The 26,782-nt window shown below is 30.7% G+C and overlaps 1 protein-coding gene across 1 annotated transcript in view; it reads right to left on the minus strand.

The window, feature by feature from the left end:
* The window catches only part of LOC142330317 (hexosaminidase D-like), a 54,618-nt gene that overhangs the window by 12,463 nt on the left and 15,373 nt on the right, over positions 1–26,782 (minus strand). The window contains exons 5-8 of the mRNA XM_075375538.1: positions 19,168–19,333; positions 14,562–14,636; positions 6,457–6,652; positions 5,327–5,494 (exon numbers count right to left, since the gene is read on the minus strand). Of these exons, the coding sequence (XP_075231653.1) occupies positions 5,327–5,494; positions 6,457–6,652; positions 14,562–14,636; positions 19,168–19,333 (605 nt within the window). The remainder of the gene's footprint in view (positions 1–5,326; positions 5,495–6,456; positions 6,653–14,561; positions 14,637–19,167; positions 19,334–26,782) is intronic.

Here is a 26,782-nt window from a genome sequence, read left to right on the forward strand (position 1 = left end):
TAGAAAATTTAAAAAGGGAAATGGATAGGGTGAATGTGGATATAGTAGGAATTAGTGAGGTTCGGTGGGAAGAGGAAGGCGACTTTTGGTCAGGTGATTTTAGAGTAATTAACTCAGCGTCAAATAATGGGCAGGCAGGAGTAGGTTTCATGATGAACAAGAAGATAGGGAGGAGAGTGGAGTATTTCAAAATGCATAGCGATAGAATCATTGTAATAAGGATAAAATCAAAACCTAAACCGACAACGATTGTTAAGTCTATATGCCTACAAGCGCGCCCATGATGATGATGAGGTAGAGTGTGTATACGAAGAGATTGATGAAGCAATTAAACACATAAAAGGAGTTGAAAATTTAATAATAGTTGGAGATTGGAATGCAAGCATTAGAAAAGGCAAGGAAGGAAATATAGTGGGTGAATACGGGCTGGGCAGAAGGAATGAAAGAGGGGACCGACTTAAAAAGTTTTGCACGAACTATAATTTAGTAATTGCCAACACCCAATTTAAAAATCATAATAGAAGAATATACACTTGGAAAAAGCCAGGCGATACTGCAAGGTATCAGATAGATTATATCATGGTTAAGCAAAGATTTAGAAATCAACTCGTTGACTGCAAAACTTACCCTGGAGCAGACATTGATAGCGACCATAATTTGGTGATAATGAAATGTAGATTGGGGTTTAAAAACCTGAAGAAAAGTTGTCAGATGAATCGGTGGAATTTAGAGAAGCTTGAGGAAGAGGAGGTAAAGAAGATTTTTGAGGAGGACATCGCAAGAGGTCTGAGTAAAAAAGATAAGGTAGAAAATGTAGAAGAAGAATGGGAGAATGTTAAAAAGGAAATTCTTAAATCAGCAGAAGCAAACTTAGGCGGAATAAAGAGAACTGGTAGAAAACCTTGGGTTTCAGACGATATATTGCATCTGATGGATGAACGTAGAAAATATAAGAATGCTAATGATGAAGAAAGTAAAAGGAACTATCGGCAATTAAGAAATGCTATAAATAGAAAGTGCAAACTGGCGAAAGAAGAGTGGATTAAAGAAAAGTGTTCAGAAGTGGAAAGAGAAATGAACATTGGTAAAATAGACGGAGCATACAGGAAAGTTAAGGAAAATTTTGGGGTACATAAATTAAAATCTAATAATGTGTTAAACAAAGATGGTACACCAATATATAATACGAAAGGTAAAGTCGATAGATGGGTGGAATATATTGAAGAGTTATACGGAGGAAATGAATTAGAAAATGGTTTTATAGAGGAAGAAGAGGAAGTTGAGGAGGATGAAATGGGAGAAACAATACTGAGATCTGAATTTAAGAGAGCATTAAAAGATTTAAATGGCAGAAAGGCTCCTGGAATAGACGGAATACCTGTAGAATTACTGCGCAGTGCAGGTGAGGAAGCGATTGATAGATTATACAAACTGGTGTGTAATATTTATGAAAAAGGGGAATTTCCGTCAGACTTCAAAAAAAGTGTTATAGTTATGATACCAAAGAAAGCAGGGGCAGATAAATGTGAAGAATATAGAACAATTAGTTTAACTAATCATGCATCAAAAATCTTAACTAGAATTTTATACAGAAGAATTGAGAGGAGAGTGGAAGAAGTGTTAGGAGAAGACCAATTTGGTTTCAGGAAAAGTATAGGGACAAGGGAAGCAATTTTAGGCCTCAGATTAATTGTAGAAGGAAGATTAAAGAAAAACAAACCAACATACTTGGCGTTTATAGACCTAGAAAAGGCTTTCGATAACGTAGATTGGAATAAAATGTTCAGCATTTTAAAAAAATTAGGGTTCAAATACAGAGATAGAAGAACAATTGCTAACATGTACAGGAACCAAACAGCAACAATAACAATTGAAGAACATAAGAAAGAAGCCCTAATAAGAAAGGGAGTCCGACAAGGATGTTCCCTATCTCCGTTACTTTTTAATCTTTACATGGAACTAGCAGTTAATGATGTTAAAGAACAATTTAGATTCGGAGTAACAGTACAAGGTGAAAAGATAAAGATGCTACGATTTGCTGATGATATAGTAATTCTAGCCGAGAGTAAAAAGGATTTAGAAGAAACAATGAACGGCATAGATGAAGTCCTACGCAAGAACTATCCCATGAAAATAAACAAGAACAAAACAAAAGTAATGAAATGTAGTAGAAATAACAAAGATGGACCACTGAATGTGAAAATAGGAGGAGAAAAGATTATGGAGGTAGAAGAATTTTGTTATTTGGGAAGTAAAATTACTAAAGATGGACGAAGCAGGAGCGATATAAAATGCCGAATAGCACAAGCTAAACGAGCCTTCAGTAAGAAATATAATTTGTTTACATCAAAAATTAATTTAAATGTCAGGAAAAGATTTTTGAAAGTGTATGTTTGGAGTATCGCTTTATATGGAAGTGAAACTTGGACAATCGGAGTATCTGAGAAGAAAAGATTAGAAGCTTTTGAAATGTGGTGCTATAGGAGAATGTTAAAAATCAGATGGGTGGATAAAGTGACAAATGAAGAGGTATTGCGGCAAATAGATGAAGAAAGAAGCATTTGGAAAAATATAGTTAAAAGAAGAGACAGACTTATAGGCCACATACTAAGGCATCCTGGAATAGTCGCTTTAATATTGGAAGGACAGGTAGAAGGGAAAAATTGTGTAGGCAGGCCACGTTTGGAGTATGTAAAACAAATTGTTGGGGATGTAGGATGTAGAGGGTATACTGAAATGAAACGACTAGCACTAGATAGGGAATCTTGGAGAGCTGCATCAAACCAGTCAAATGACTGAAGACAAAAAAAAATGCTTTTAAAGTATGTATAAAGTACTTACTGCTATAAAAATGTCAGATTTTTGCCACCTGTCCCACATGTGGTTTTTGGGCCCCAAAAATGAGACATTTTCAAAAGCTTGTGATTTAGTGGCCAATTTTTTTTAATGAAGGACACTCGGTAACAGTCCAATTTAAGTACTACTAGTACCTAAAAGTTAAAAAAGGTAAAAAAACTGGCCTGTTACCCTAAGCCCTTCATTACTTATTCTGGGCCTAAAATTTGAAAATAACAACTTGTAAACGTATATAACTTCAGTAAACATTACAAGATTTGGTTATGTAACAAAATGAATTTTGGGTACACTAAGATGAAGTTCCATCTTTACTCTTTCCAAAAAGCCCTTTTTACCTCTGTATGATGTAAAATAATAATGCTACAGCTCATGGAAAAAGTGATGAAAATGGCTGTTTTTGCCTGTTGGCAAGTTAGAAAACAGTCTATTACTCAAGAAAAAACTTAAAAAAAATATATATATTTTGGCCACTAAAACGTGGGTAGTTATCATACACCAAATATCATCAAAATCAAAAATAGTGATGCACTGATCATTTGCTGAATTAAAATGGAGTACCCCTTATTCATATCATCAGATCAGATTGATTATTTTTAATATTCATATATTTCATAAGAAAAATTATGAAATAACATCACAATAAAATAAAAATGAGGATTTAAATATGCATCTATAAACAATTACTTAAATAGTACAGACAATAGTCGAAATGTCAACATTTAAGATTTAATGTTTTTTTCTTTTTTTTTTAATAAACGTAAAGTTTAATGTTGTTACTTACATCTGTAAAAAAGACAAACCATTCATCAGTAGAGTAACCATAAGTCTACAAAGATACTGAGTAAAGAAAAGGTTACAATACTAAATAAACAAGCAAACTGTTTAAAGGTTCAGAGAGATGTTTCCTAAAGAAATCGGTCACATTTCAGGGTATAAATGGACATAATACGTATTTACACTGCAAATAACTAAACATCTGCAGCATTTTAAGAACTACAGTTTAAAAAAATAACTATCAAAATTAAAATAATGATTAACAAAGTTTTTTTATGGATTCTGTATAAATGTTCAGAACGCTCCAGAAATCTCTAGACAGTTGTACAGGCAAACAGAATTGCCTACCCGGTAAGCTCCATTATAAGAAGTGACTGCCTTGCTGGCATCACAAATACAATCAGGAATATTCCATGTCAACCTCTATGGCACTTGCTGAAGAAGAAGGAGGTCTACTTATGAGTGAAATAGTTAGTGGCTTGGCCAGAACCAAGAATTATTAACCTTAGGTAATAAGATATTAATTCAAAATGTGTTCTGCAATTATCATCTTTAACTGCTGCTATACCAAACAACTGCAGTAAACCAACTGAGCATCCTACTACGGATAGTACCTTCTTAATCTTACATCCAACTTAACATAAAACATTTTAGATGTCACAAGTAAATTCACTCATAAAACTAAACACACCTCTTTTTTATTAGGTAAACTATTTTTAGAACTACCATCACCAATTGGTTTTTAATTAATTTTTTATTTACTTTGTAAGACAAGATGTAAATCTCTTCTTTTTTTTATTATTCATAATTTATTTTTTCACTTTTGGCTTGTAAGCCTCTTTACATTTTACTATTTTTAACATATTTGTTACAAATAACTTAATACTTACAGTTTAAAATTTTCTAAGTCAAAAATTTAATTTTCTTCAGTATTTTACAGTAGGAGTAAATATTTTACTTTTTGTAAATTTTTATAGTTACTCAATATATTTATTTTGGGTTTTTTAAGTTTTTTCATTATAATTTTGACATTTTTATACAGAAATTAGTAATTTAAATTATCTTTTCTGAATTTCTCCTAAATTTGTAACAAGAATAATTTCAGAAATTATAAATATGAATCGCTAATTATGCTACTACACTAAAATGCAGGATAACTCTTTCAATAGCTGTACTCAAAAATAATTTTTCTAAGACTTATGTTTATAAAACCAAACATTTATAAAAATCAATTTTTTTTTTTAAATGAACCATTAACAATTAAATAAATATAGCATGATAAATATTATGCAACATAAATATTCAGAAACTTGATAGTGCTGATTATTTCAAACGATTATTTAATTAAAAAGTGTAATTTTTTTAAAAATCATTATAAACGTTTTTTAAACTAACCTTTAGGTTAGATGTAAAGCTACAATGAATTATGACTAAATAAAGACTGACATTGTATGAAAACATATCCATCTGATATTTAGTCTTACTTATCTAAAGAAATTGTTTAAAAATGCGACTGTAAGCTAATTCCTCAGAAGTTCCATGTGTAATGGAGCAATCAAGTTCTAAAATACACAGTTTACTATCCACAGATACACAAACAGGCAAATTTTTACACAAATACAACCAGAAGAACATTATCTAAACATAATCAATAAAAAAACAATCAATATTCTAGTAAATAAAAAAATAACTTTACCGAGGATATGGCGCAAAAGAGAAACAATCTTCTGGATAGCCTAATGCATTTGCGACACATTTCACAACAGTTTCATCAAATCCTTTATTATTCCAAACATGTAAACAAACAGCTAAAGAAGGTATTGCAACAGGAAGTAGTTCACAAAGTGTTGCATAGTGATCATATCTGAAAAAATTTCCAAATAAAATGATTTATTTGTTAACAAAATACTTAATAGTTTCAAATACTTAGCTTTAGCTGGTTTTTCACTTTACTAAATTTCGACACAAATGAAATAAATTATAGTAATTTGTATTATACTAGGTGAGCAACTTGTATTAAAGTTCGAACTGCAGTTATTTGAGTGTTGTCATCTTTAACACTACTACTAGTGACACTATTGGTTGTGTATGCTATTACTTGGCCCTTCTATTGTTATCAGTTGTAAACAGTTCATATTTCAGTTCAGTATAAGTTCGTTCTTTGCAGTTGTGTTTTTCTAAAATGACTTATTCAATCAAGGAAAGGGTTGCTGTAGTGGAAGCTTATGTGCATTCTGGATCCTTTCAAAAAACATGTTAAAAAATTGCGGAAAAATTTCCAAATGCCAGTCACCAAGCAAAGAGAAGCGTACATGATTTGATTAAAAATGGTGTACACGAATTCAAACAAATTCCAAAGACAAAATAAAGTAAGCAACCTTCCATTATATCTCCAGAGGTCTTAGTCAACATTTAAAGAGAAATTTCTGTCACACAGAAAAAATTTATCTTTAAGTTATTAAAACAGAGAGGTGTAAATACACATTTTGTCGTAAGAATCTTTATGATTTAAATTTGAAACTGTACGGTGTAATAACTGTCTAGCATCTTGAGAGAGTAACATAAGTTACTTTCAATTATTCTATTATTTTCTCTACTCTCTATTGCATAACTAAACTTATATAATAGATTATAAACTGTATAAAAGTAAAATTAATCTAGTCTATGATAACTTCCAATTACTACAAACACATAATTAATGGCAGAGAAATAAAAAAATATAAAATGATTTCTCACATGAATTATAAAAATTACTTAATTTCAGAATTTCATTTAATGGAAGTCGTGACTAAAAATTATGTTAAACAAGATTTGTTTTTCAAATACCTTGACCAGCCAGTAAGTGCAATTCCTTGAACATTTTGAAAATGGCAACCATGCTTTTCTACTGTTGCTAACCAACTTTGATGATTAGAAGCATGATGTCTGATGACTGGTAATACCTGGCAACTACCAGTAGCTCCTTTAAACGCAGATGCAAACCACACAGATTTAAATATTTCACTATATTTAATCCAAAGTTCTAGAAAAAAAAAAAAATTTTCAATAAATGAGAAATTTACTTTTCTGACACCTGTAAAAAATCATAATAAAAACTGAAAACTGATATCCAGTATTTTTTTTAAAGAAAAATAAAGGTTATATTAACAAGAGAATCAATCTAACCAGCAAATCTACATAAAAGGTATACTTGAAAGAAGGATATACTACCAAAAACATAAAGAGTTGGTTATACAGATCCTAAGTACAAAAAGAAAGCTACACACACTACTCATGGGTAATGAAGTAAATCTGAAAAGTAAATACTAGAGCAGTAAGACCACTTTGATTATTAAATAATTATCACATAATTTTTGAAAATCATGTTTTAATGTCTTATAGTATTGAAATATAAATGAATCTTAGTTGAATGAACTGGCAATCAGTTGCATTTCATATATAACAAATTGTGTTCACTAAGAATTAAATATATAGTAAAGCTTCACACAGCTACTCAAATTATTTAATAAGTTTCTAATTAAAAAAAAATATTTAACTTTAATCAACTCAAATCAAATTTTTTTCTTAGTAGTTTTTTTTTTTCTTTCTATATAACAAGTACTGATCTCCAGTCACTCTAGTGACCATCTTTAATGATATTGGTGCTGATGCTGGTATCATATGAAATCACGGCACAGTAGTGCAGTGGAATCTACAATTTCAGCTAATATTATTGCTGGAATTTTTTTTGGGTAGGAAAACATATATCTTGAATATGGTTGAAAAGCATACAAGATTAGAATTTTGTCCATTTTGCTAAAGAAAATTGAATAATACACAAAGAAAATAAGACAAAACAATCTGAACATTTGTGTATATATTTCCCCTTAATATACATTCATGTAAAATTTATTAGACAATTACTTAGTCAATTATTTTGGTAATTATTTAACTGAATGATCACTTTTATCCTTTCAGTGCGTTATGATTATTACAAATTTTCATTATGGAATGAAATGTTTTTAATTACTTTAAAAATGAATATGCATATATATTTAATATTTACTAAAAAATATTAAAATTACAAAGGCTGAAATTTTGTCTCAATGTGTGAGAAGAAAACTTCTCAAAAATGGTTTCCTCAATGGGTTGCATAGAGAATGTATTATGAAAATATGCCATAAGTTCTCATACAAAAGGAAACAATACATATACAAATCATAAGATTGTCATATTTTCATAATATAACAGTAAATTTGAAATTTTAATTCAATTACTACAATGAAAAAATATTTCTACAAAAATAAAATAAATGAATTTATGAGTTAAAGTATTTTAAAGACAAAAATTACAGTTTTTAACAATTTAAATCAAAGAACATTCTTTTATTAAAAGCAATAAAAAACCTCTAACCCTAAAATTTCAAGTAACAAAAATGTACTATCAGTTACAATTTTTTTTGAAATTTAGACGGAAAAAAAGATTCTTAAAATTGTTATTAAAATAATAATAACTACTGTCTTCTCTGCTAAGATCAATATAATTTCTATGTTGAGTACTGTTTACTTTTCTTAGCTTCATTCTTTTATCACATGACGCGTTTAGGAACCACTCCATTGTCAATATTTATTGTATTGATACTTTTAAATTTCTGTTAAACTTTATATAGAGTTTAGTCAATGGCCCTCCCTGTAGTTGATATCATGCCTTATCTAGCTTTCTTGTTAAAGCTAGATAAGCTGTTTGTTAGTAATGATTATATTTATCTTTTCATTATATTTATCTATTCCCTGTTTTCAATAAATTGAGGTTCTTGAACAGGACATCCGCTTCATTGTTGATCTGTTCATTTATAATCACTTTATTATTACTTTTTAATTTAAAGATTTCTAGGTTTTCTAAAATGTTCATTCTTCTTCCTTTGATATATTTGTGAATCAATCTCATTGATTCTTCCATTTTTATTGGGGTAAGTCCTTTTTTTATTAAATACACTGCATAATTAGAATCTTGATTTTGATTTTTAAAAGATCTCATATGTTCGTTATATCTTAATTTTAATTTTCTTCTTGTTTGTCCAATGTATGTTGCATTACATTTACATTTTATTTTGTATATACCATCACTGTTGAATATATCTTTTTCTTTGTTACCATTAAAAAATCTTTTGTATGTTTTTATTATTTGTTTTATCGCCATTTTTATATTATATTTACTAAAAAATTGTTTAATTGGTTAAATTTTTTTCCCAATAAATGTTAATTTACTCCAATTAAAAGTTTCTTTATTGCTTGTTGTTTTACTTTAATTTATTTCAATGTTTATTCATTTTTCTGATCATTTATTTTTTATACCAATTATTTTCTGCTATTTGAAAAATGGTGTTAACTCTTCTTATAAGCTGGTTTCTTTAATGGTAACTTAAGTAGCAGCTTTTAGGTACATGATAGATAAGCCTACATAAATTACCATTAAAGAAACCAGCATGTAAAAAGAGTTAATTTTTCAACGGTTCAATATGAACAAGTGATATATTATCATAAGAAGCTTTTCTAACCCTTTGTCTCTGAACATAGAAATGTGATTTGTTAGAAAACACAACAGTTTTCCAATTTTCTTTGACCCAGTCAGCATAGGGCTTTGGCCCTCAAGAGCCTTTTTTTGCTCATTGCTGGTGTTAAAAACCAGTAATGTTTTTGCTTTTTTTAACTGGCTGTTGAGCTTTCCATCTATCCATCTGCAAGAAGTTGACATCTAATAGTTGACATGTACAGGGTGATTCAAAGAAACAGGAAATTTAAAAAATTAAATAACGTTAATGAAAAGTTTTTTTTAGAAAATGAATTTTATTTCATGTAATTGTACAAAATGTTGCCATTTTAGGATACATACATTTTAGTTTATTTTTTAAAGATGACATCTTGCAGGTGACCTCCTTTTCTACGTAAACACTCACGAAGTCTCTTCGTTAAATTGTTCATGGTTTGACGTAACATCTCAATTGGAATTTCCGCAATTGCTTCTCAGATCTTTGCCTTCAGTTCTTCCATTGTAGCAGGTCTACTGTGGAACACTTTGCTTTTAAGGTGACCCCCACAAAAAGTAATCGCAAGCTGAGAGATCAGGCGATCTGGGAGGCCATCTAATGTCACCATTTCATGAAATGACATGTTGTCCAAACAATCGGCGTACAGCTACCATCGATATTCGTGCAGTATGTGACGTTGCTCCGTCTTGCTGAAACCAGGCTGTGTTAAGAATTGGTGGAAGTCTCTTTTGTTGTTCCACAACAAAGGTTTCAAGAACGGCTACGTGAGCCGACGTCACTGTAATCGCAAGACCGTTGTCATCCTCAAAAAAATAAGAGCCTATAACACCGTAAGATGACATAGCACACCACACGGTCACTTTCTGGCTGTGCAATGGACGCTGGTGTAGCTGCATAGGATTTTCTTGTGCCCAGTATCTGAAATTTTGCTTGTTAACAAATACACTGAGGTGGAAATGCACTTCGTCTGATATCCACAGTTTGTGAACAAACTCTTTGTTATCATTTATCTTCTGAAACATTACAGAATTGTGTTCGCACAACTGCATCGTTCGGTTTCAGTTCCTGGACGATCTGCAACTTGTATGGATGGAATTGCAAGTCCTTCGAACACTTGAACTATGCAATTGTAAAGATGCTGAGAGACGATGGATTGATCGATGTGGACTTCGTGTGACAGCATCTTGTAAAGCTTGAACATTCTGTGGTGTACGGACGGTTCGCTCACGGCCTGGAGGTTTCTTTTTCATTGCCGAACCAGTTTCCTCAAAATTAGATATCCATGTTTTAATTGCATGTGCTGATGGAACACGGTCGTGCTGTCCCAGATTAAAATGACGGCGAAATTCTCTACGCGCTCCCTCCACACTGACATTGTTTTTGTAAAACGCTTTGATAGCAAATGCACATTGCACACCACTCCAAGGATCCATGACAACTAAATGGCAGGTTAGGTTAGAGAGACTGGTGGCACTTATCAAGTGGTACCAATCGCCCACGGCTACCAACACAACTTTCAAAATTTCCCGTTTCTTTGAATCACCCTGTATAAATCTGTTCCATTGGCTGCTAATTCTTGATTTAAGTCCATAGCACATAATTTTGGATCAAGTTTTTTTTCTCACTAATAAGCAATCCTGTTTTGGAACCGTTTTTCTTTTACGGCCACATTTGCCTTTTCTTTGAGATGAAAAGAAACCAGTTTCTACAAACTGTTTTAAAATAGCATTCACTGTTCCTGGTCCAACACCAACTCAGAAGCTGTTTGTCACCACATCATACTGGTATTCTCAGAAAGAGAAACAATTTTGGAACACTTCTTGGAGTTTTGTCCATTATTATATATTCAAGACCCGTAGAACAAAAAATACAGAAATATGATTTTGTAATAAAAAATTAAATTATTTTCACAAAACACTAGTTATTAAATGAAAATTGCTAAATAACCAAAGAACAGTAACCCCACATTACACAGACAACTTAAAGAATGGGTATAGTCAGGTAGCGTAATCACAACATAGAAATAAACATAAAATTCCCTGTGTTCGGATTAATTTGCACATGACTGAAGGTGAAACTGCTGTTTAATATACATATTACAAATTAGCAATAATCCAAGAAATTTATCAAAATGTTGGCCTAATAAAAAATAGCAAATATAATAAATTTTCTATTAATTTGGTAGCAATTCTAAGATAGGTTGTCTTATAACCAAGTCTGTATAAGGTTGAAGTAAATAATTTACCCATTTCACTTTTTTCATATCCCCTTATAAAATTAAGAAACAGAACTAAACTACAGAGCAGAAAGTCTGTTTGAAAAAAAATAAGATGCTCTATGTGTAATTATTCCCAATTTAGAAAAATCATAAGTGTTTATATATTTACAAGTTAAACCTCCCTCACATCAATTCAAAGATTCATTATATGTAATATATGTAAAAAAAAAAAATAAATTAAAAAAATAAAAATAATAAATATATATATATATATATATATATATATATATAAGCAGGTTATTAACTGTGCAAAAAAATGAATCTGGATCCCAATCAATAAAATATGATTTTTATTCTGTCAGCAATGAAACTGATACCTGACTTTGTTCATAGCCAATTTCATTCCTGACAATACTTTTTATTTCTGTAACCATTGAAGCTTTCACTTACTCTTCTGTTTCTAGAATGTGGTAATGATTTAGACTTAAAACTCGCATGTTTTGGTTGAAAATCTGTTTTGTTGTGGTGATAAGTAAACAGAATATTTCATATTCTGTTTTGTCAGAGGAAATATTCATGAAATCATTTATACTTTCATTGGCTAACTAAATGAGGAAGAAATTGCTGGAGTGTACTTCCAACAAGATGGAGCAACAGCGCACACCACCAATGTTTAGCTAAATTGCTGCACGAAGATTTTAGAGATAGGCTAATCTGGCTAGAGTTCTCTAAAAATTTGTAAGTGTATGATTTGGCAAATCTTACAATGACAAATTTTTATTTATGGGAAGCAATGAAAGGATCTGTTTAAAAGAACAATTTTCATATGCTTGATGGACTAAAAATGCTTGGTAATTGAATTTGTAAATGAAATCCTTTGTAAGTGTGATCTCCATTTTCAGATATGTTGGGGCATGTTTAGGCATGCCTGGAGACAAATGGTGGCCAAATTGAGGATATCCTGTAAATAAAATTTGAATATTATTAATGTTTCTATCGTAGTTATTTGAATATAACAAATTATATGGTTGTAAACATAAGTACACCGCTTCATTTGATACACCCATTATATATATATATATATATATATAAATATATATTGTTGCCACATACATGCCAAGCTTCATATCGGCAAGTGTATGCTAGCTGCTCAAACATCAGCGGCAGTACAGTATATATACGTGCCTACACAAGCACCACTCCCACCAAGGTAGCTGACCCATGACAGCGGCACTGTGATCCCATCATTCACAGGCTTTTATAACAGAGTGAATGGCAGAGTGAAGTCTCAATTCATTGCCAACCACCTCCCGAAGAAGAAGCAGAAGATGGAAGAAGAAAAAAGAAGTTCCCTGGCCGGCCCAATGTGGAACCTCCCGGCAGATGCCAACATCCCCGCTGGAGAAGCAGGCCTGGCTGGTCCACTGAGCACAGACGCTAACGTCCTGCCCCAGCTGGCAGGCCCAGCATGGGATATATTGGGAACTACCTCAGCCATGCCAACGAAAGACAACCTATGCCGACTTGACACTGCAGGGCTCTGTGGGTCAATACTGCCATGCTGTAGTGGGGACCCAACCACTGCTGAGGGGAAGCTTGATCCAATTCTAATGGACAAGCCACAACTCCCCGACTAGCCAAGCCAACATCACTGAAGACCAGCTTTTGGGCCCAACAACCCTTATCAGGGCTACCTCACAAAACACATAAACAACCCTTTTCAGGGCCGTCACTCAAAAACCTTTGACCTATGGTCACTCAAAAACCTACCTTGTGGTAGCCCTGAAAAGGGCTACCACAAGGTTTTAAACTGCTACATGCCATCAAAGCCATTCCATTATATATATATATATATATATATATTAAGTGAGATTTAAATCACCAAAACACAGTAAATAGATAATACTTATCATATTAATTCTAAGAATCAATTTTCAAAGGATCGAACATCTTCAGTTGGTATTTAATTCCATAATTACATTAAATAAACAAATTGTTTTTATTATTAGTAAATTTTGAATTAAAATTTTCAACAAATTCAAATTTGCAAACTATAAAAATCTTAATAAAAAAAATCTCCTTTTATAATTTGTAAATTTTGAATTTGTCAAAAATATTAATTCAAAATTTACAAATAATAAAAATAATTTAATATAATTTTAGAATTAAATACCAACTGAGATGCAGGATCCTGCAAAAATCAGTTCTTTGAATTAATATGGTAAGTTTAAGTTATCTACTTACTATGTTTTGGTTGTTTAAATTTCATTTAATATTGCATTTTATCAGCTTCGTGGTCAATATGTTAAGGAATTGTTCGAATTTTCAAAAAAATTAATTTATTTTTTTTGTTTGAATGATTTTTTTTTTTTTTATAATGTGGGGAATTTCCACCTAGTAAGATCCCTGCTTCTACATTAAAATATGGTTCAACAACACCAGCATTTCGTACCTGTCAAAATATGATACCAGCAATAACAGTTGGACTTTCATACAACTTGTCCATACATGTCATACAATATGTCAATTAACATGTCTATTCAACATAAATATAGCCTCAATTACCAAAAATTGTATTTCCAATACAAATGTATCTGAAATACATTTAAAGATGTATTTAATTTCCATTTAGTCAAACAGAGTTGCGTGAATTTATGCCCAAACTTTTAATGCCTACCTTTTAACACAAGATAGCTTTCATCTTATATTTACAGCTTTCAAGACAGCTGATTTATAGAACAATTTTTTTTTTAAGTATATTTAGACCATAGAAAATTAGTTACTAAAACTCACAACTTAAGACTAATTACAAAAAGTAGAACACCCCTTGACAGGTTGAACGTTTTATCAGGAAAAATGTATTTAATGACTCGAAAAGGTGCTTCCATATTAGGAAAAAAAAATCAGTCTTATAGCCACTGTTTTTGGAAAAGGTACACTCATCGCTGAGTGAAACTGTCAAGATAAATATTTTTTTAAAAAGTAATAAAAAGACGTAAATAAATACTAGATTAAAAACAAAACAGATACCGAGAAACAAACTGGGCAAAAAATCACTATATTTGTTGAGGTTATGGAGAAGACTTGTAATCTCATATTGTAAGATAAGAAATTGATATTCTTTAATGTAATTATATGATGAATTATAAATCATATTAAAATATAAAAAATAAATAAAATTGTTACCTTCTGGAATACAGAATGACTCAGCAGGTTGATAATGCCAAATCATAGGCTGAACAAAATCACCAATCCCAAATTCTGCAAAAAAAAAAATACAGAAATACAATTTCACCAACAATATATTTTACTTATACTTGGAATTGATGAAAGCAAAGTACTTCAACCCCAGGTTTGGTTAGTAAAATTAACTCTAAATTAATAATATTTGAGTGAGCAGTGATAAGCATTTTCACTGAGCTCAAGAACACAGTACACCAATAAGCAAGTAAACTGATTATTTTACATATTGGCAGACATAAGTAAAATAACACTTTAAAATCTTATACAAAAACTTTTATTTAAATTAATTTTTTTTAAAATTATAATCAAAACAAGAGATAAAAAACAAAAAATATTTTTAAAAATGTTTAAAATTATAAAGATTAATCAATTAAATTAAAATGTAAAAATGTAATTAAAACAAAGATAAAAATTAAAGCTTTTAAAGTAAAAACAAAAGCTTAAGCAAAGCAAAATCATTTGCCAGCCATTTCACTGAATTTACTTCATTAACCATATTGAAAGATCAATCACTCAACACTATCATCAGAGCAGATAGTGGTACTACCTACTGCAGCCTTTATAATACTGTTATCCTCACATTCTGTCTGAAGGTTTATCATATTAAATTTATTCTTGTTTATATATATAATGGTTTTGTAGCTCTAAAACTACGACATCAGTTTCATTGAAATTTAGATATGTTATAGTACTGTATCTGAAGTTATACACGTTAAAATTTGTTGAAAATTGGTTGAGTTGTTCTAGAGTTAGCTCAATTTAAAGTCAAAAAAATTTGAGCAGGGCAAGTTAGAAGCGTGGTTTGTTACGATACTGCAAGTTGGAACGATGACATTTCTTTATCTACAGTATCTTTGTTATCAATATTAAACGAAATTAAAAAAAAATATTAAAATAATAGAACCAAATTAGATTAACAAAAATTTGGACTTTTAGCATGTAACTGCACAACATTTTTTTTTAACCTTTCTGACCAGCTTTTTTTGGCTTAAGTAGGAGAGATTTGGCAAAATTCTTATAGCTGGATAACTTTCTTCAAATCAACCTGCTGGAAATACAGCTATACACAACTGATATAAACGAATGATAATCTATTAAATATCATGCTTGAAGTTAAGTTAATTTCTCATTAATATGCAAATGTATATAAGTACCAAAAGATCAGATATAAAATTACTTTACTAAAGTTTAGAAAAATTAATAAGCTACTAAAAAAAAAATTGTATAATAGTATTCATAACCAATTTCTCAACAATACAATGAAAATTATTATTGTTTTTATTAAGATAATTACTGTTTTCTTTTCTGCTAAGAACACTATAATTTCTATGTTGAATACTGTTTACCTTTATTAGTTTCATTCTTCTCACGAATGGTTGAACTGAGATTGTACAAGATTACACTTTTTTTTATATTCATTTACATTCATACATATCATTCTCACTCATCCTCTGAAGTATTATCTGAAAGGTAATAATGGAGGCTAAACAGGAAAAGGAAAGAAAGAAAGTTTCATTCTTTTATTATATGTTAATGGTTTCGGAATCACTCCTTGTCAAAACTTATTGTACTGGTACTTTTAAATTTCTTTTAAACTTTATACAGCATTTAGTTAATTAATGCCACTCTAATTGATGTCATATCTTATCTAACCTTTTTCTTGTTTATTTGTTATTAATGGCTATGAAAATCTTTTCATTTTATCTATTTATTTCCTGTTTTCAATAAATTGAGGTTCTTGAACAGGACAGCTGCTTCATTGTTGATCTGTTCATTTATGATCGTTTTATTATTACTTTTTAATTTAAAGATTTCTAGGTTTTCTAAAATGTTTATTGTTCTTCCTTTAATACATTTGTGAATTAATTTCATTGATTCTTCCATTTTTATTAGGGTATGTCCTTCTTCCTTTATTAAAAATGCATTGCATAATTAGAATCTTGCTTTTAATTTTTAAAAGATCTCATATGTTTGTTATATCTTAATTTTAATTTTCTTCCTGTTTGTCCAATGTATGTTGCATTGCATTTACATACTATTTTGTATATACCATTAATGTAAATATTCTTTTCTTCTATATTAAGATATTTTTTAGTGTATTAATTGTGTTTATAGCCATTTTTATATTATACTTACTAAAGAATTGTTTAATGGATAATTTATTTTCCATTAAATGTTAATTTGCTTTTTCAATGGAGCAAGAAATTTACCCAGCAGATTTTTACAAGATTTATTCATGAACACATTAATGGAAATATGTAATAATTTGCTCACTATGATGAAAGCGATTTGAAAATAGCACATTTAATAAAAAAGAGAAGAAAAATAACAAAAATATTTTAAGTATAAAAAAAGTCAACTGCAACAGTTGGAATTGGATAGTCATAGAATTTGATATCCAAATTCAACAAGAGTATTAATTAATATTCTTTCAATTCAAATATGTTTAGTTTATTGTAATGACATCTTAATTCTAAGTTTTCAAGAAATAGCTTGAGCCAGACAGTGAACCCAATCTATATCAGCCAGGAATGGCCAATAATCACTTAAGCCACAAAGATAGCTAGTCATATTCAAGATAACACAAAAAAAAGCTCCATTAATCATCTAATCATCCCAGTCTCACAGACCACAAAGAAGTCAATAATGCAATAGCTATCGCTTAACCTAGTACTCTAAACATTAATTTAAATGTAATGCCGATACTCAGCACTCAAAATAATGATTTTATAAGCCATAAACATAAATGTTTCCTAGTTTTTACAAATGTACACAACATTAATTAACAACAATCGTTCAAAATAAGGGGGCTTGCAGTGTGTTTTACATAGTTAAATTCTTTTCTCATACACTATCTCTCAAATCGCAACAAAAAAAAGACCTATCTACTATTTAGAACTTACAATCAACCAACATTATTTTGGTAAAATTATATTAGTGAATTAATAATAAAGAATAACATAAAATAAATCAACAAAATCTTACTAAATTAAATAAAATAATTCAGTTTCTATAAATGAATCGTATGGTTACTTTAAATTAAGTACTTTTATTGCAAAAATTTTAATTTTATTAAAATTAACTTGATCATTAATATTAAATTATCGGATTTATAATTTCTATATTTACGTATAATTATTATAATAAAATTTTATGACCTCTTATACAAATTTATAATTAAAATTACAAAATTTAACCATTAGACAAAGTAATTGACACAAACTATAATACAATAAATTTAGATGGTCTCATAATAAAAGATATGATCCCTCATAACTGCATGAAGCAGCGCTGACCATGTAACTCTGTCGTAACATTTTTCTGAATGTCTGTAACTTTGTAACTCTGTCAATGATCAATAATTATACCCAAATTAGACACTAACTAGTATATACATTCAACAATTTTTAAGATCGCTATCTCATATAGTTCACTGAACACTCTTACAATAATAGCTAGTCATAAACATTACATAACTACATTGCACATGGCATCAACTATACAACGTGACTGAGTAAGTTCTCATGAACTGCAACTAAAAAATGAAATTATAATTTCCCAGACCTTGCACATTCATTTATATTTTTGCACCATCCAACAGTTTTATTGTATTTAAAACAATATCTATTTTTCTTTACCCAACAAAACATATAACTGAAAATCTTAATCACATACTACTATTTATTAACAAATAAATCAACAGAAAATTCCCAATAAGTACACTTTTTAAGAAGTTTATATTTGAAGTCACTACTATGCTTAGACAACCTAATTCGCTGGGTCAATATCAAATAATGATATGGATTTTCATTAGGAATGTAAATTAGTTAAAACTGAATTAAAGAAAACAAATATAGAGCGAGATGTTTTATCTACTTACAGAAAGCTACATTTATCAGCAGAATAATAATCCATTAATTTTTAATAAAATGTGTGCATGTTAAGACACTATCATGACTTACCATCTAGGTTTAACAGAGTAGCTGTAATCATTTACATTTCTAGCATCACAGTTTCTTAATGAATCTATGCAAATTTTAGATGATTAATTTACTACAAAAATTGTACATGGGAATATGGTACAGAAATGTTTTAGTATATTAAAAATGGTCAGGATTCACATTGTAGATCTTCTAGATGAATGGCTGAAATATAATATTATTCTTGTACAGACATTTAATTTTTCTTGAGAACTGAGCAGAAATTAATTTCAAATGTTAAAATACCACACCGAGTCTTGCTCTACAAAAGTTTTTAAATTATTTAGTAAATAAGCTAACTGCCACATAGACCTGTCATTTCATAGGTGTTACAGAGAAGTCAGAAAACATCTGCCATAAGACAATGTCAAATAAAGGTGATATCACTGACTAGGATTACAGCTTAAAACAATTTCACTATATTAAATTCATAGAAAAGAATTATTGATGTCACTGCTTTGATTTTTGTTATATATGTAAACAAACTGCAGTATGAATCCACAATGATAAAAATAAACAATAACAAGAAGATTTTATAAAGATATTTTAAAAATGATCGTAACACTTACCTTTAAGTATATCTAAATTAATTACACGCATCATATCATCCCACATAATAGGCTGCAGATTTGGATGATTTTGTTTAAGGTATTTCAAAACAGCTAAAACATGATTAAGGAAAAGTTTTTCCTTTGGAATCGGATTGCATTTTTCACAATAACCCATATGCCACACCTAAAAATATATATTTAGAGACAGATAAACATAAATAGAAAAAATAATAATTAAAAATTTATTCTTGATTTTTCTATTCATGTATTTCCATCTTCTTTGGCAAGAATTACAAACCACAGCTACTTCTTATATTCTATATTCAATGAATATAAGAAGTATATTTCTCATGAATTCTCATCAATTTATCTTCCTTCCATTACCAAGAATATTTTTTTAAAGTAATAAAAATTAATGTTAAGTTAAATCAAAGAAAAGTTTTTAATTTAAAAAAAAGTAAATTAATGATTTTATACAATAATAAATTATTTAATTAAAATTTATGTAAGCATAATAGTTTCTTAATTACAGACGCTGATATCCACTGGTTGGAAACTGCTGAAAAGGTACTGCAACAGCCATTCCATTAATGTTGCAAGAGCAGTGCCGTAAGTAAAAATCAAAATTAATTTTATAGTAAAACGATACTAGACTGGCCTCTCAGTAGAACAGAAAAATCCTCAACACTTCACAAAGTATAAGGCGCTTAGTAAAGAAAAAAATCTTTGTAATGGAGAAGAATAAAAGAAAGAACTATAACAAGACAATCACAGTAGTATGAATGAAGGGAAAGCAAGCTAAGTGTGTGCGTGCATATGGTTAATTTAGGTTTAGCTCAATCAATTCTACAATATGGCACAGTCGAATGGGGAGCAGCCTCAACACATTTTGTTGAGCACATTTAAAAAGGATTTTCTTATCCCTCATGTTCCTTTTTAACTATTTCCTTTCAGTATTAAAAAATTCAATCATCAGCAAAATTGAAAAGCTTAATTACAATATATTTCCCACAAGGGTACCAAACAAAAAGAGCTGCCTTGGTTTGCTGATGGAGATTAGGAGGATTACAGCTGGGCAAAAACCAGAATTCTGCTGGTTTTGTGGCAGCAAAATATTATAATTTACTGTAAAAACTTTATGTAATAAACTTACCAATTTCACATAAACATTTCATCTAAAAACAAAAAATTTATTGTCTTCTCGATATTAAGTTCTAGGTCAAATCAGGAGATACTTTTCTCCTGAAAAATATTTATTGTATATTCTTACTTATCTAATGTAGGTACAATAACAAAATAATTGTGTTTTGGCAGGGTTCTTTCTCTTAAGTTATTTAATTATTAGTTCTTCCGGTTGTTTCTCATTTTAAATATTTAATTTAGTTATTTATATTAGTATAACTGTTATTATACAAACTATTGAAATATATTTAAAACTAATACATAATTATACCTAATATGCTGCAGATAGAATGCAATAAAATGTTCTGATGTTTTTGAGATATTTAGAATATATATATACTGACAACCACATAACATTCTACTTTATCCTTACTACCCACTTAAATAGTTTTAGCTTATGATTTTTATAAGTCGATGATTATTTTAAAGATACATCAAATGCAGAAATTTAAATTGCTTTTCATTTTTTTTCTTGTTTAAAATAATATTTGGTTAGAATTTTATTAATTTTATTTTATTATTCTTATTTCATTTTCAAAGAATATCTAAAATTATGTATAAAACACTGGCAAAGAGAAAAAATAAATAGTGTAGGATAACAATAGATACAGATTTCTTGTTAGATAATTAATTTTTAAATATCACTTTAGTACAAGGGAAAATCAAATATGTATTTTATATATTTTTTTTTAATTATTTACTGAAAAATAAAACACAAATATAATTTATTTTTCTATACAGTTTTCTGCTTTAAAAAAAATCATCTTCAATTCGTTGCCCTCCTAGAGCTTCTTTAAATGGCGCAAACAAATGAAAATTGCAGGGCAATAGGTCCGGGCTGCAGGGAGGATATCAAGTTGAGTATAGTACATTTCTTCTAGTTTTGAGACCGTTAGAGTTGCAGTACGGGTTCTGGCATTGTCATGGAGCCGGATGGCCTCTCAAATCGGTTGGTCTCATCGATGGTTTTGTGACGATATGCAGCCCTCAACTCGTCCATCAGCTCACAGTAGTAAGCAGTATTGATTGTGCATTGCTCATACAAAAATTCAATGTGCAAAATGACTTGCCGATCAAAAAAAAACAGTTGAAAGAACCTTACCGGCTGACAGTCAAGTCTTGGCTTTCAATGGGGCTGCCTCCCCTTTCCACCACCACTCCATACTGGCTTGTTTCAACTGGGGAGTGTAGTGGTGGACCCACATTTTGTTGCAGGTAACAATCAGACTAAAAATGCATCAGCTTCTTTTGCAAACCTTGCTGTAAGCCTCTGACAGACCTCCAAATGTCTCAACTTCTGATCTGCGGTCAAAACGCAAGGGACCCATCACAACTGTAGGTTGTTTGTGATGATCGTTTGACAGCTCCCATAACTTATTCCGACCTGTTCTGCAATTTCGGATACTCTCACCTGTCGATTGTATTCAAGAATGTCTCAAACTGCGCAAATCTTTTCGTCTGTAATGGTGGTCCAAGGATGACGACTGTGTTCCTGATTTTTCACTCGTTCTTTTCCTTCGTTGAACTCTTTATGCCAGGCTAACACACAAATTCTTGATAATGTTTGGTTTTCGAACTGTGTAGTCAATCTCTGGAAAATTTCCGTTGCTTGAAATCCTTCACAAGCAAGAAATTTTATAATTATGTGTTGCACAATGGAGAGGTGCACCTGTTGCTCTGACACATCGTGAGCGTTACTGACAAATTGGTGAGTGGAATGCTGCTGGCTCTCCCCACTCCTAATGACCCCCAACCAAGCATACTAGAAGCAAGGCCCAGCCCTACCAACCGTACATGCTCAGGAACAAACATTTCATTTATATTTGATTTACCCTCATAAAAACACAAATGGCTAAGTTAATTCTGGAACTGAAAACAAATTTTCTCCAAACTTAATATCTTAAATTAGTTTCAGTTCGAGCCTCCACATGGTTCGGCTGGATAACTTATGGAAAATTGGAGATTTCCACAAGTGAACTAAATCAGAATCTTCTGCAGTTAGTTACCATATATAACTCGGGGCTTGCCCCACTACAATTGACTCCCTTTAATAGCCTTTTTTCTGTTTAGCCTCTGGAACCATCGTAAGGTATTACTTCAGAGGATGAATGAGAAAGATATGTATAAATGTAAATGAAATGTAATCTTGAACAGTCTCAAGTCGAATATTCTTGAGATGTATGGTTAATTGAAACCCAACCACTAAAGAACACCGGTATCCACGATCTAGTATTCAAATCTGTATAAAAGTAATTGCCGTTACTAGGATTTGATCGGTAGATGATGAGTTGATGAGTAGATGATGATTTCAGCAGTAGATGATCAGGAGATCAAAACTGTGAACAGGTTCAGGTATCTTGGGTAGATTATAACAAATAACCTCAATGAAAAACCAACATGGCAAAACAGGATAAAAAACTCCACCAAAGCACATCTTACAAGGAATACATATAATAAAAAGTGCACCTCAGTAGCCATAAAACTAAAGCACTACAGAACAGTCACACAGCCAGAAATCACAAGTGTATGAATCTCATTCTTCAGACATCTTTATCAGAACACCAGAAAACAGAATCATAAGAATAATAATAAAAAAGTTATGGAACAGTAAAAGCAACATAAAATGGATCACAAAAATTACAATAGAAGATTTGGAGAACAAAACAAACAAAATCAGAAACTACAAGATAAACAGACCAGACTATAAACAAACAACAGGAAGGGTGATTTCAGACAAAGAAAGAAATTAAGTTCTGAGAGAATGAAGACTATAGGGGCTGACAGAAAAATGAAGAACCTTTCCTATAAAAAATTGACCAGCTATCCCCTGAAGGTCAAATAAACAAAATAGTATAAGAAAAAGATCCAAAATAATGTATAGAATAATTAAATGGAAAAACAAGATAAAGTAAAAGAATTTTTATAAGCCAATCACAATTTCTAAATAGTTCATTAAGTGAATGAGCAAAAGGGATGCCTACTTCAAGACCAATTATTCAAGCTCAAGTTTAGTAAGTAACTAGAATGTAGGAGGAGAAATGAATTCAAAGCATCAAACATCTGACTTGAATGTTTAAAAAACTAATATTACATAATATCAAGTCAACTTTACAAGTGGTAACACAATGACAGTAAAATAACTGTTGCTGCAGTTTGAAAATGTGACAGAAACAACAAATGCAATGAAGATGACACTTTTTTCCAAATTTTGTATTCAAAATCTTTAAATATAATTTAATGCATCTTTAATTAGATAATTTAATATAGTGAATAATTTAAATTTAACGTTCTATTTAATGAATTTCTTTAAACTTATTACAATTTTTTGAACACTAATTTAATTTTATTAGCAAATTTTTACTAATTAATTACACTACAATGATTCAATTTTTTTTATAATTCCATAAGCATTTCCTCTTCAGCTTCATTTTGGTAGGTTTCATTAACTGATAGTCAAAAAGAGTACTTGGTAGGTCAAAATGGTAATTTTTAAGGTGTCCAGTGATTTTTGCTTTAGAAAATTTAAAAACCACTTTAACTGAATTCTTGTTACTAATATGCTATTATCAACAGAGTTCAATTCAAAAATCACTATTGTCATATAATGTTTGGCAGAGCCTAAAATCATTTAAATAGCAAATTACCATAGCAGCTAATGCCACAGATCAATTCAATACACAAAAGGATCATATCTATAACCATTATAAAAGTTAACAAATAATGCATTCTTTTCAATCAAAATGAATCCTTCACTCAATGAAGTTGGTATGATAAAATTACTCATTTTATAAATAACTAGCTGTACCTGCCACGCTTCGCTGTGGCACATTGTGGTTGCATGGATGAGAAATGAGAAACAAAACAAAGCATATATTTCATAGAAGTTTAATTTTGCAATACTTATGGATATACAATATTTTTTGTTTTTCCACTGTCTGCGTAGATATAAAGGCTATCTGGTTTGCCGTCTCGGGAACACGCACATACAGTTGTCCATGTGAGAAGCAATCCGCATCTAAATCTAAACCACACAATTCTAAAGATTGACCTTGAGCTTTATTGATTGTGATTGCAAATGCCAATCGAATTGGGAATTGCAATCTTTTAAATTGAAAAGGTGTATCGGTCGGGATCATGGGTATTCAAGGAATGAGGACATCTTCACCTTTGAAAGGCCCTGTTAAAATTGTTAAAATCGCTTCCACTACGTTATTCATCAATTTCTTAACTGCAAGTTGCATGCCGTTGCAGAGTTTTGGCTTATTAATATTCCGCAACAGGATAATTGGCACACCTATTTTCAATCTTAATATGTGTGGTGGCATCCCTGGCAGAACAAGTGAGTTAATTATCCGTTGGATAATTAACTACTTCATCTGCTTCCACAATGGTGTCTATCGACTTATATGTAATTTCCTCACTTTGAACGCTGGATTGAATAACATTATTAAGTTGATAGACAACTTTATTCTTTGCGGCAAGGATAGCTCGTTCACCGAGCCAATCATGATTTCTATGATTAATTTGAATATCAGGAAATACTTTTTCGATCAGTTCTTCTTTCGATGTTACTAAATTACAAAAATTATCAGGAAATGATATTCGTCCAGACGTCTCATTGACTGGCAGCTGTCCGTTTCTAATGTCCAGTAACTGTCGTGAGAATACCTCAGCTGATGGATCATTCTGCAACTGGACACGCATATTTGTAGTCAACTGCAATGTACGTACGTGTCGCCACAGTGATGAATATTTCAGGCAAGCATTTATTTCATCTGCTGGTGTCGATCGAGAAATTACAGGCAATGTTTGCCTAAAATCTCCTGCGAGCAATATCAAAGCATTCCGAATGGTTGAACGTTTCCATGCAAATCTCGTAACGATCGATCAAGAGCTTTAAGCAATTTTTTATGTGCCATCGTGCATTCATCCCAAACAATGAGTTTACATTTTTGTAATACTTTTCCCATACAGGATGCTTTGGAAATATTGCACGTGGGAGTCTCGATGATTTGCATGTTTAATGGCAACTTCAGAGCCGAACTGAATGCGTAGTCCTTCCACCTGGTAACAATGTCGCAGCTATTCCAGACAAAGCAAGAGCTAAGGCTATGTCATTTTTTTATCGAACCATTGCTAGAATCAATCTAATGAGGAATGTTTTCCCAGTTCCTCCTGGCGCATCCAAGAAGAAGGTCCCCCCAACTCCATCATTTATAATTTGCATTATGCGATCATAAATGCCTTTCTGTTCACGCATTAATTTTGGAATGTTTGATTGAACATATGACTGAAGATCACCAATGTTGTAACTCTGTTCACGGCGTAAATCCACATGAACTGAAGCAATCGCAGCTCGAGTGGGTGCTGGCATTCCCAATTGACTAAGAACTTTATTTGCATTAGCTAAGCACATGTCTTCAATATTTATCAATGCTTCGTTGTAAATGCCTTCTGTAAATTCAGACAAAAGTGAATATTTAACCTAACAAAGGATTTTTTGGTCATTATGTAGGAATATTATTTTCTGTGTATTTGGTTATTTCGACTTTTTTTGTTGGCATAGTCTTAAATCTATCTGGGCTATAAGAAAGTTGGGTGTTTTTTCGACTTTTTTTGTTGGCATAGTCTTAAATCTATCTGGGCTATAAGAAAGTTGGGTGTTTTAATTTATTTACTGTAAGTCATCCTTCTTGGTGGCTTTTCTTTTTGTTTTGGTGTTTTTTTTTTTTTTTTTTTTAATAAAATACAGATGTTTTAGCTGTTAAATATAATTCAAAGAAATTTGGTCGTTGTGTTTGACAGCGGCCATCTTGCAATGATCTGATTGGTTTTCCTTTGTTTACATTTCCAAATTAAAAATGTACAAATTAAAGATATAGATAGATAGATTTATTAAAAATAGATGAAAACAATCTTTGATGCGGGTTATATATCGTGCTAAAATTTGAGCTCAATCGGTGCAGAAGATTTTGAGTTTTTGAAACGTACACAAACGAACTTAACATTTTTATATATATATAGATGGTGCTACATTACTGAAACAGGAACTATCTGAAATCTTTGAAAATATTTTAGAACCAATTTTTCCAAGTAAAGAAGCTGTTTTATAGTTATAAGCCATCATGAGAAACAGATCTTATTTTCACAGAGTAAAATTTTCTGAATTGATTTAAAATATTTCTGAACATAATTGCAGCAAACACAGACTACAATCTTGCTGATCAAAAAAAAAAAAATCTTCTCATGTTTGATCTTCTTTGATGTTCTTTTATTTTCTAGCAGAATTAAAAATTATTCTCTTGAACCATTACACTGGAAAGAAAATTTGACCAATATGTTACAACTTTCACCAACATAAACTTATTTACAATGTAAATTCTAAATAAGCCCCTTTTTGACAATTTTGTAATTACAGGAGTAGATTGTTACTTGGTTGTTAAGTATTTAG

This window comes from Lycorma delicatula, chromosome 9, assembly GCF_047948215.1.
Source record: "Lycorma delicatula isolate Av1 chromosome 9, ASM4794821v1, whole genome shotgun sequence".
Taxonomy (NCBI): domain Eukaryota; kingdom Metazoa; phylum Arthropoda; class Insecta; order Hemiptera; family Fulgoridae; genus Lycorma; species Lycorma delicatula.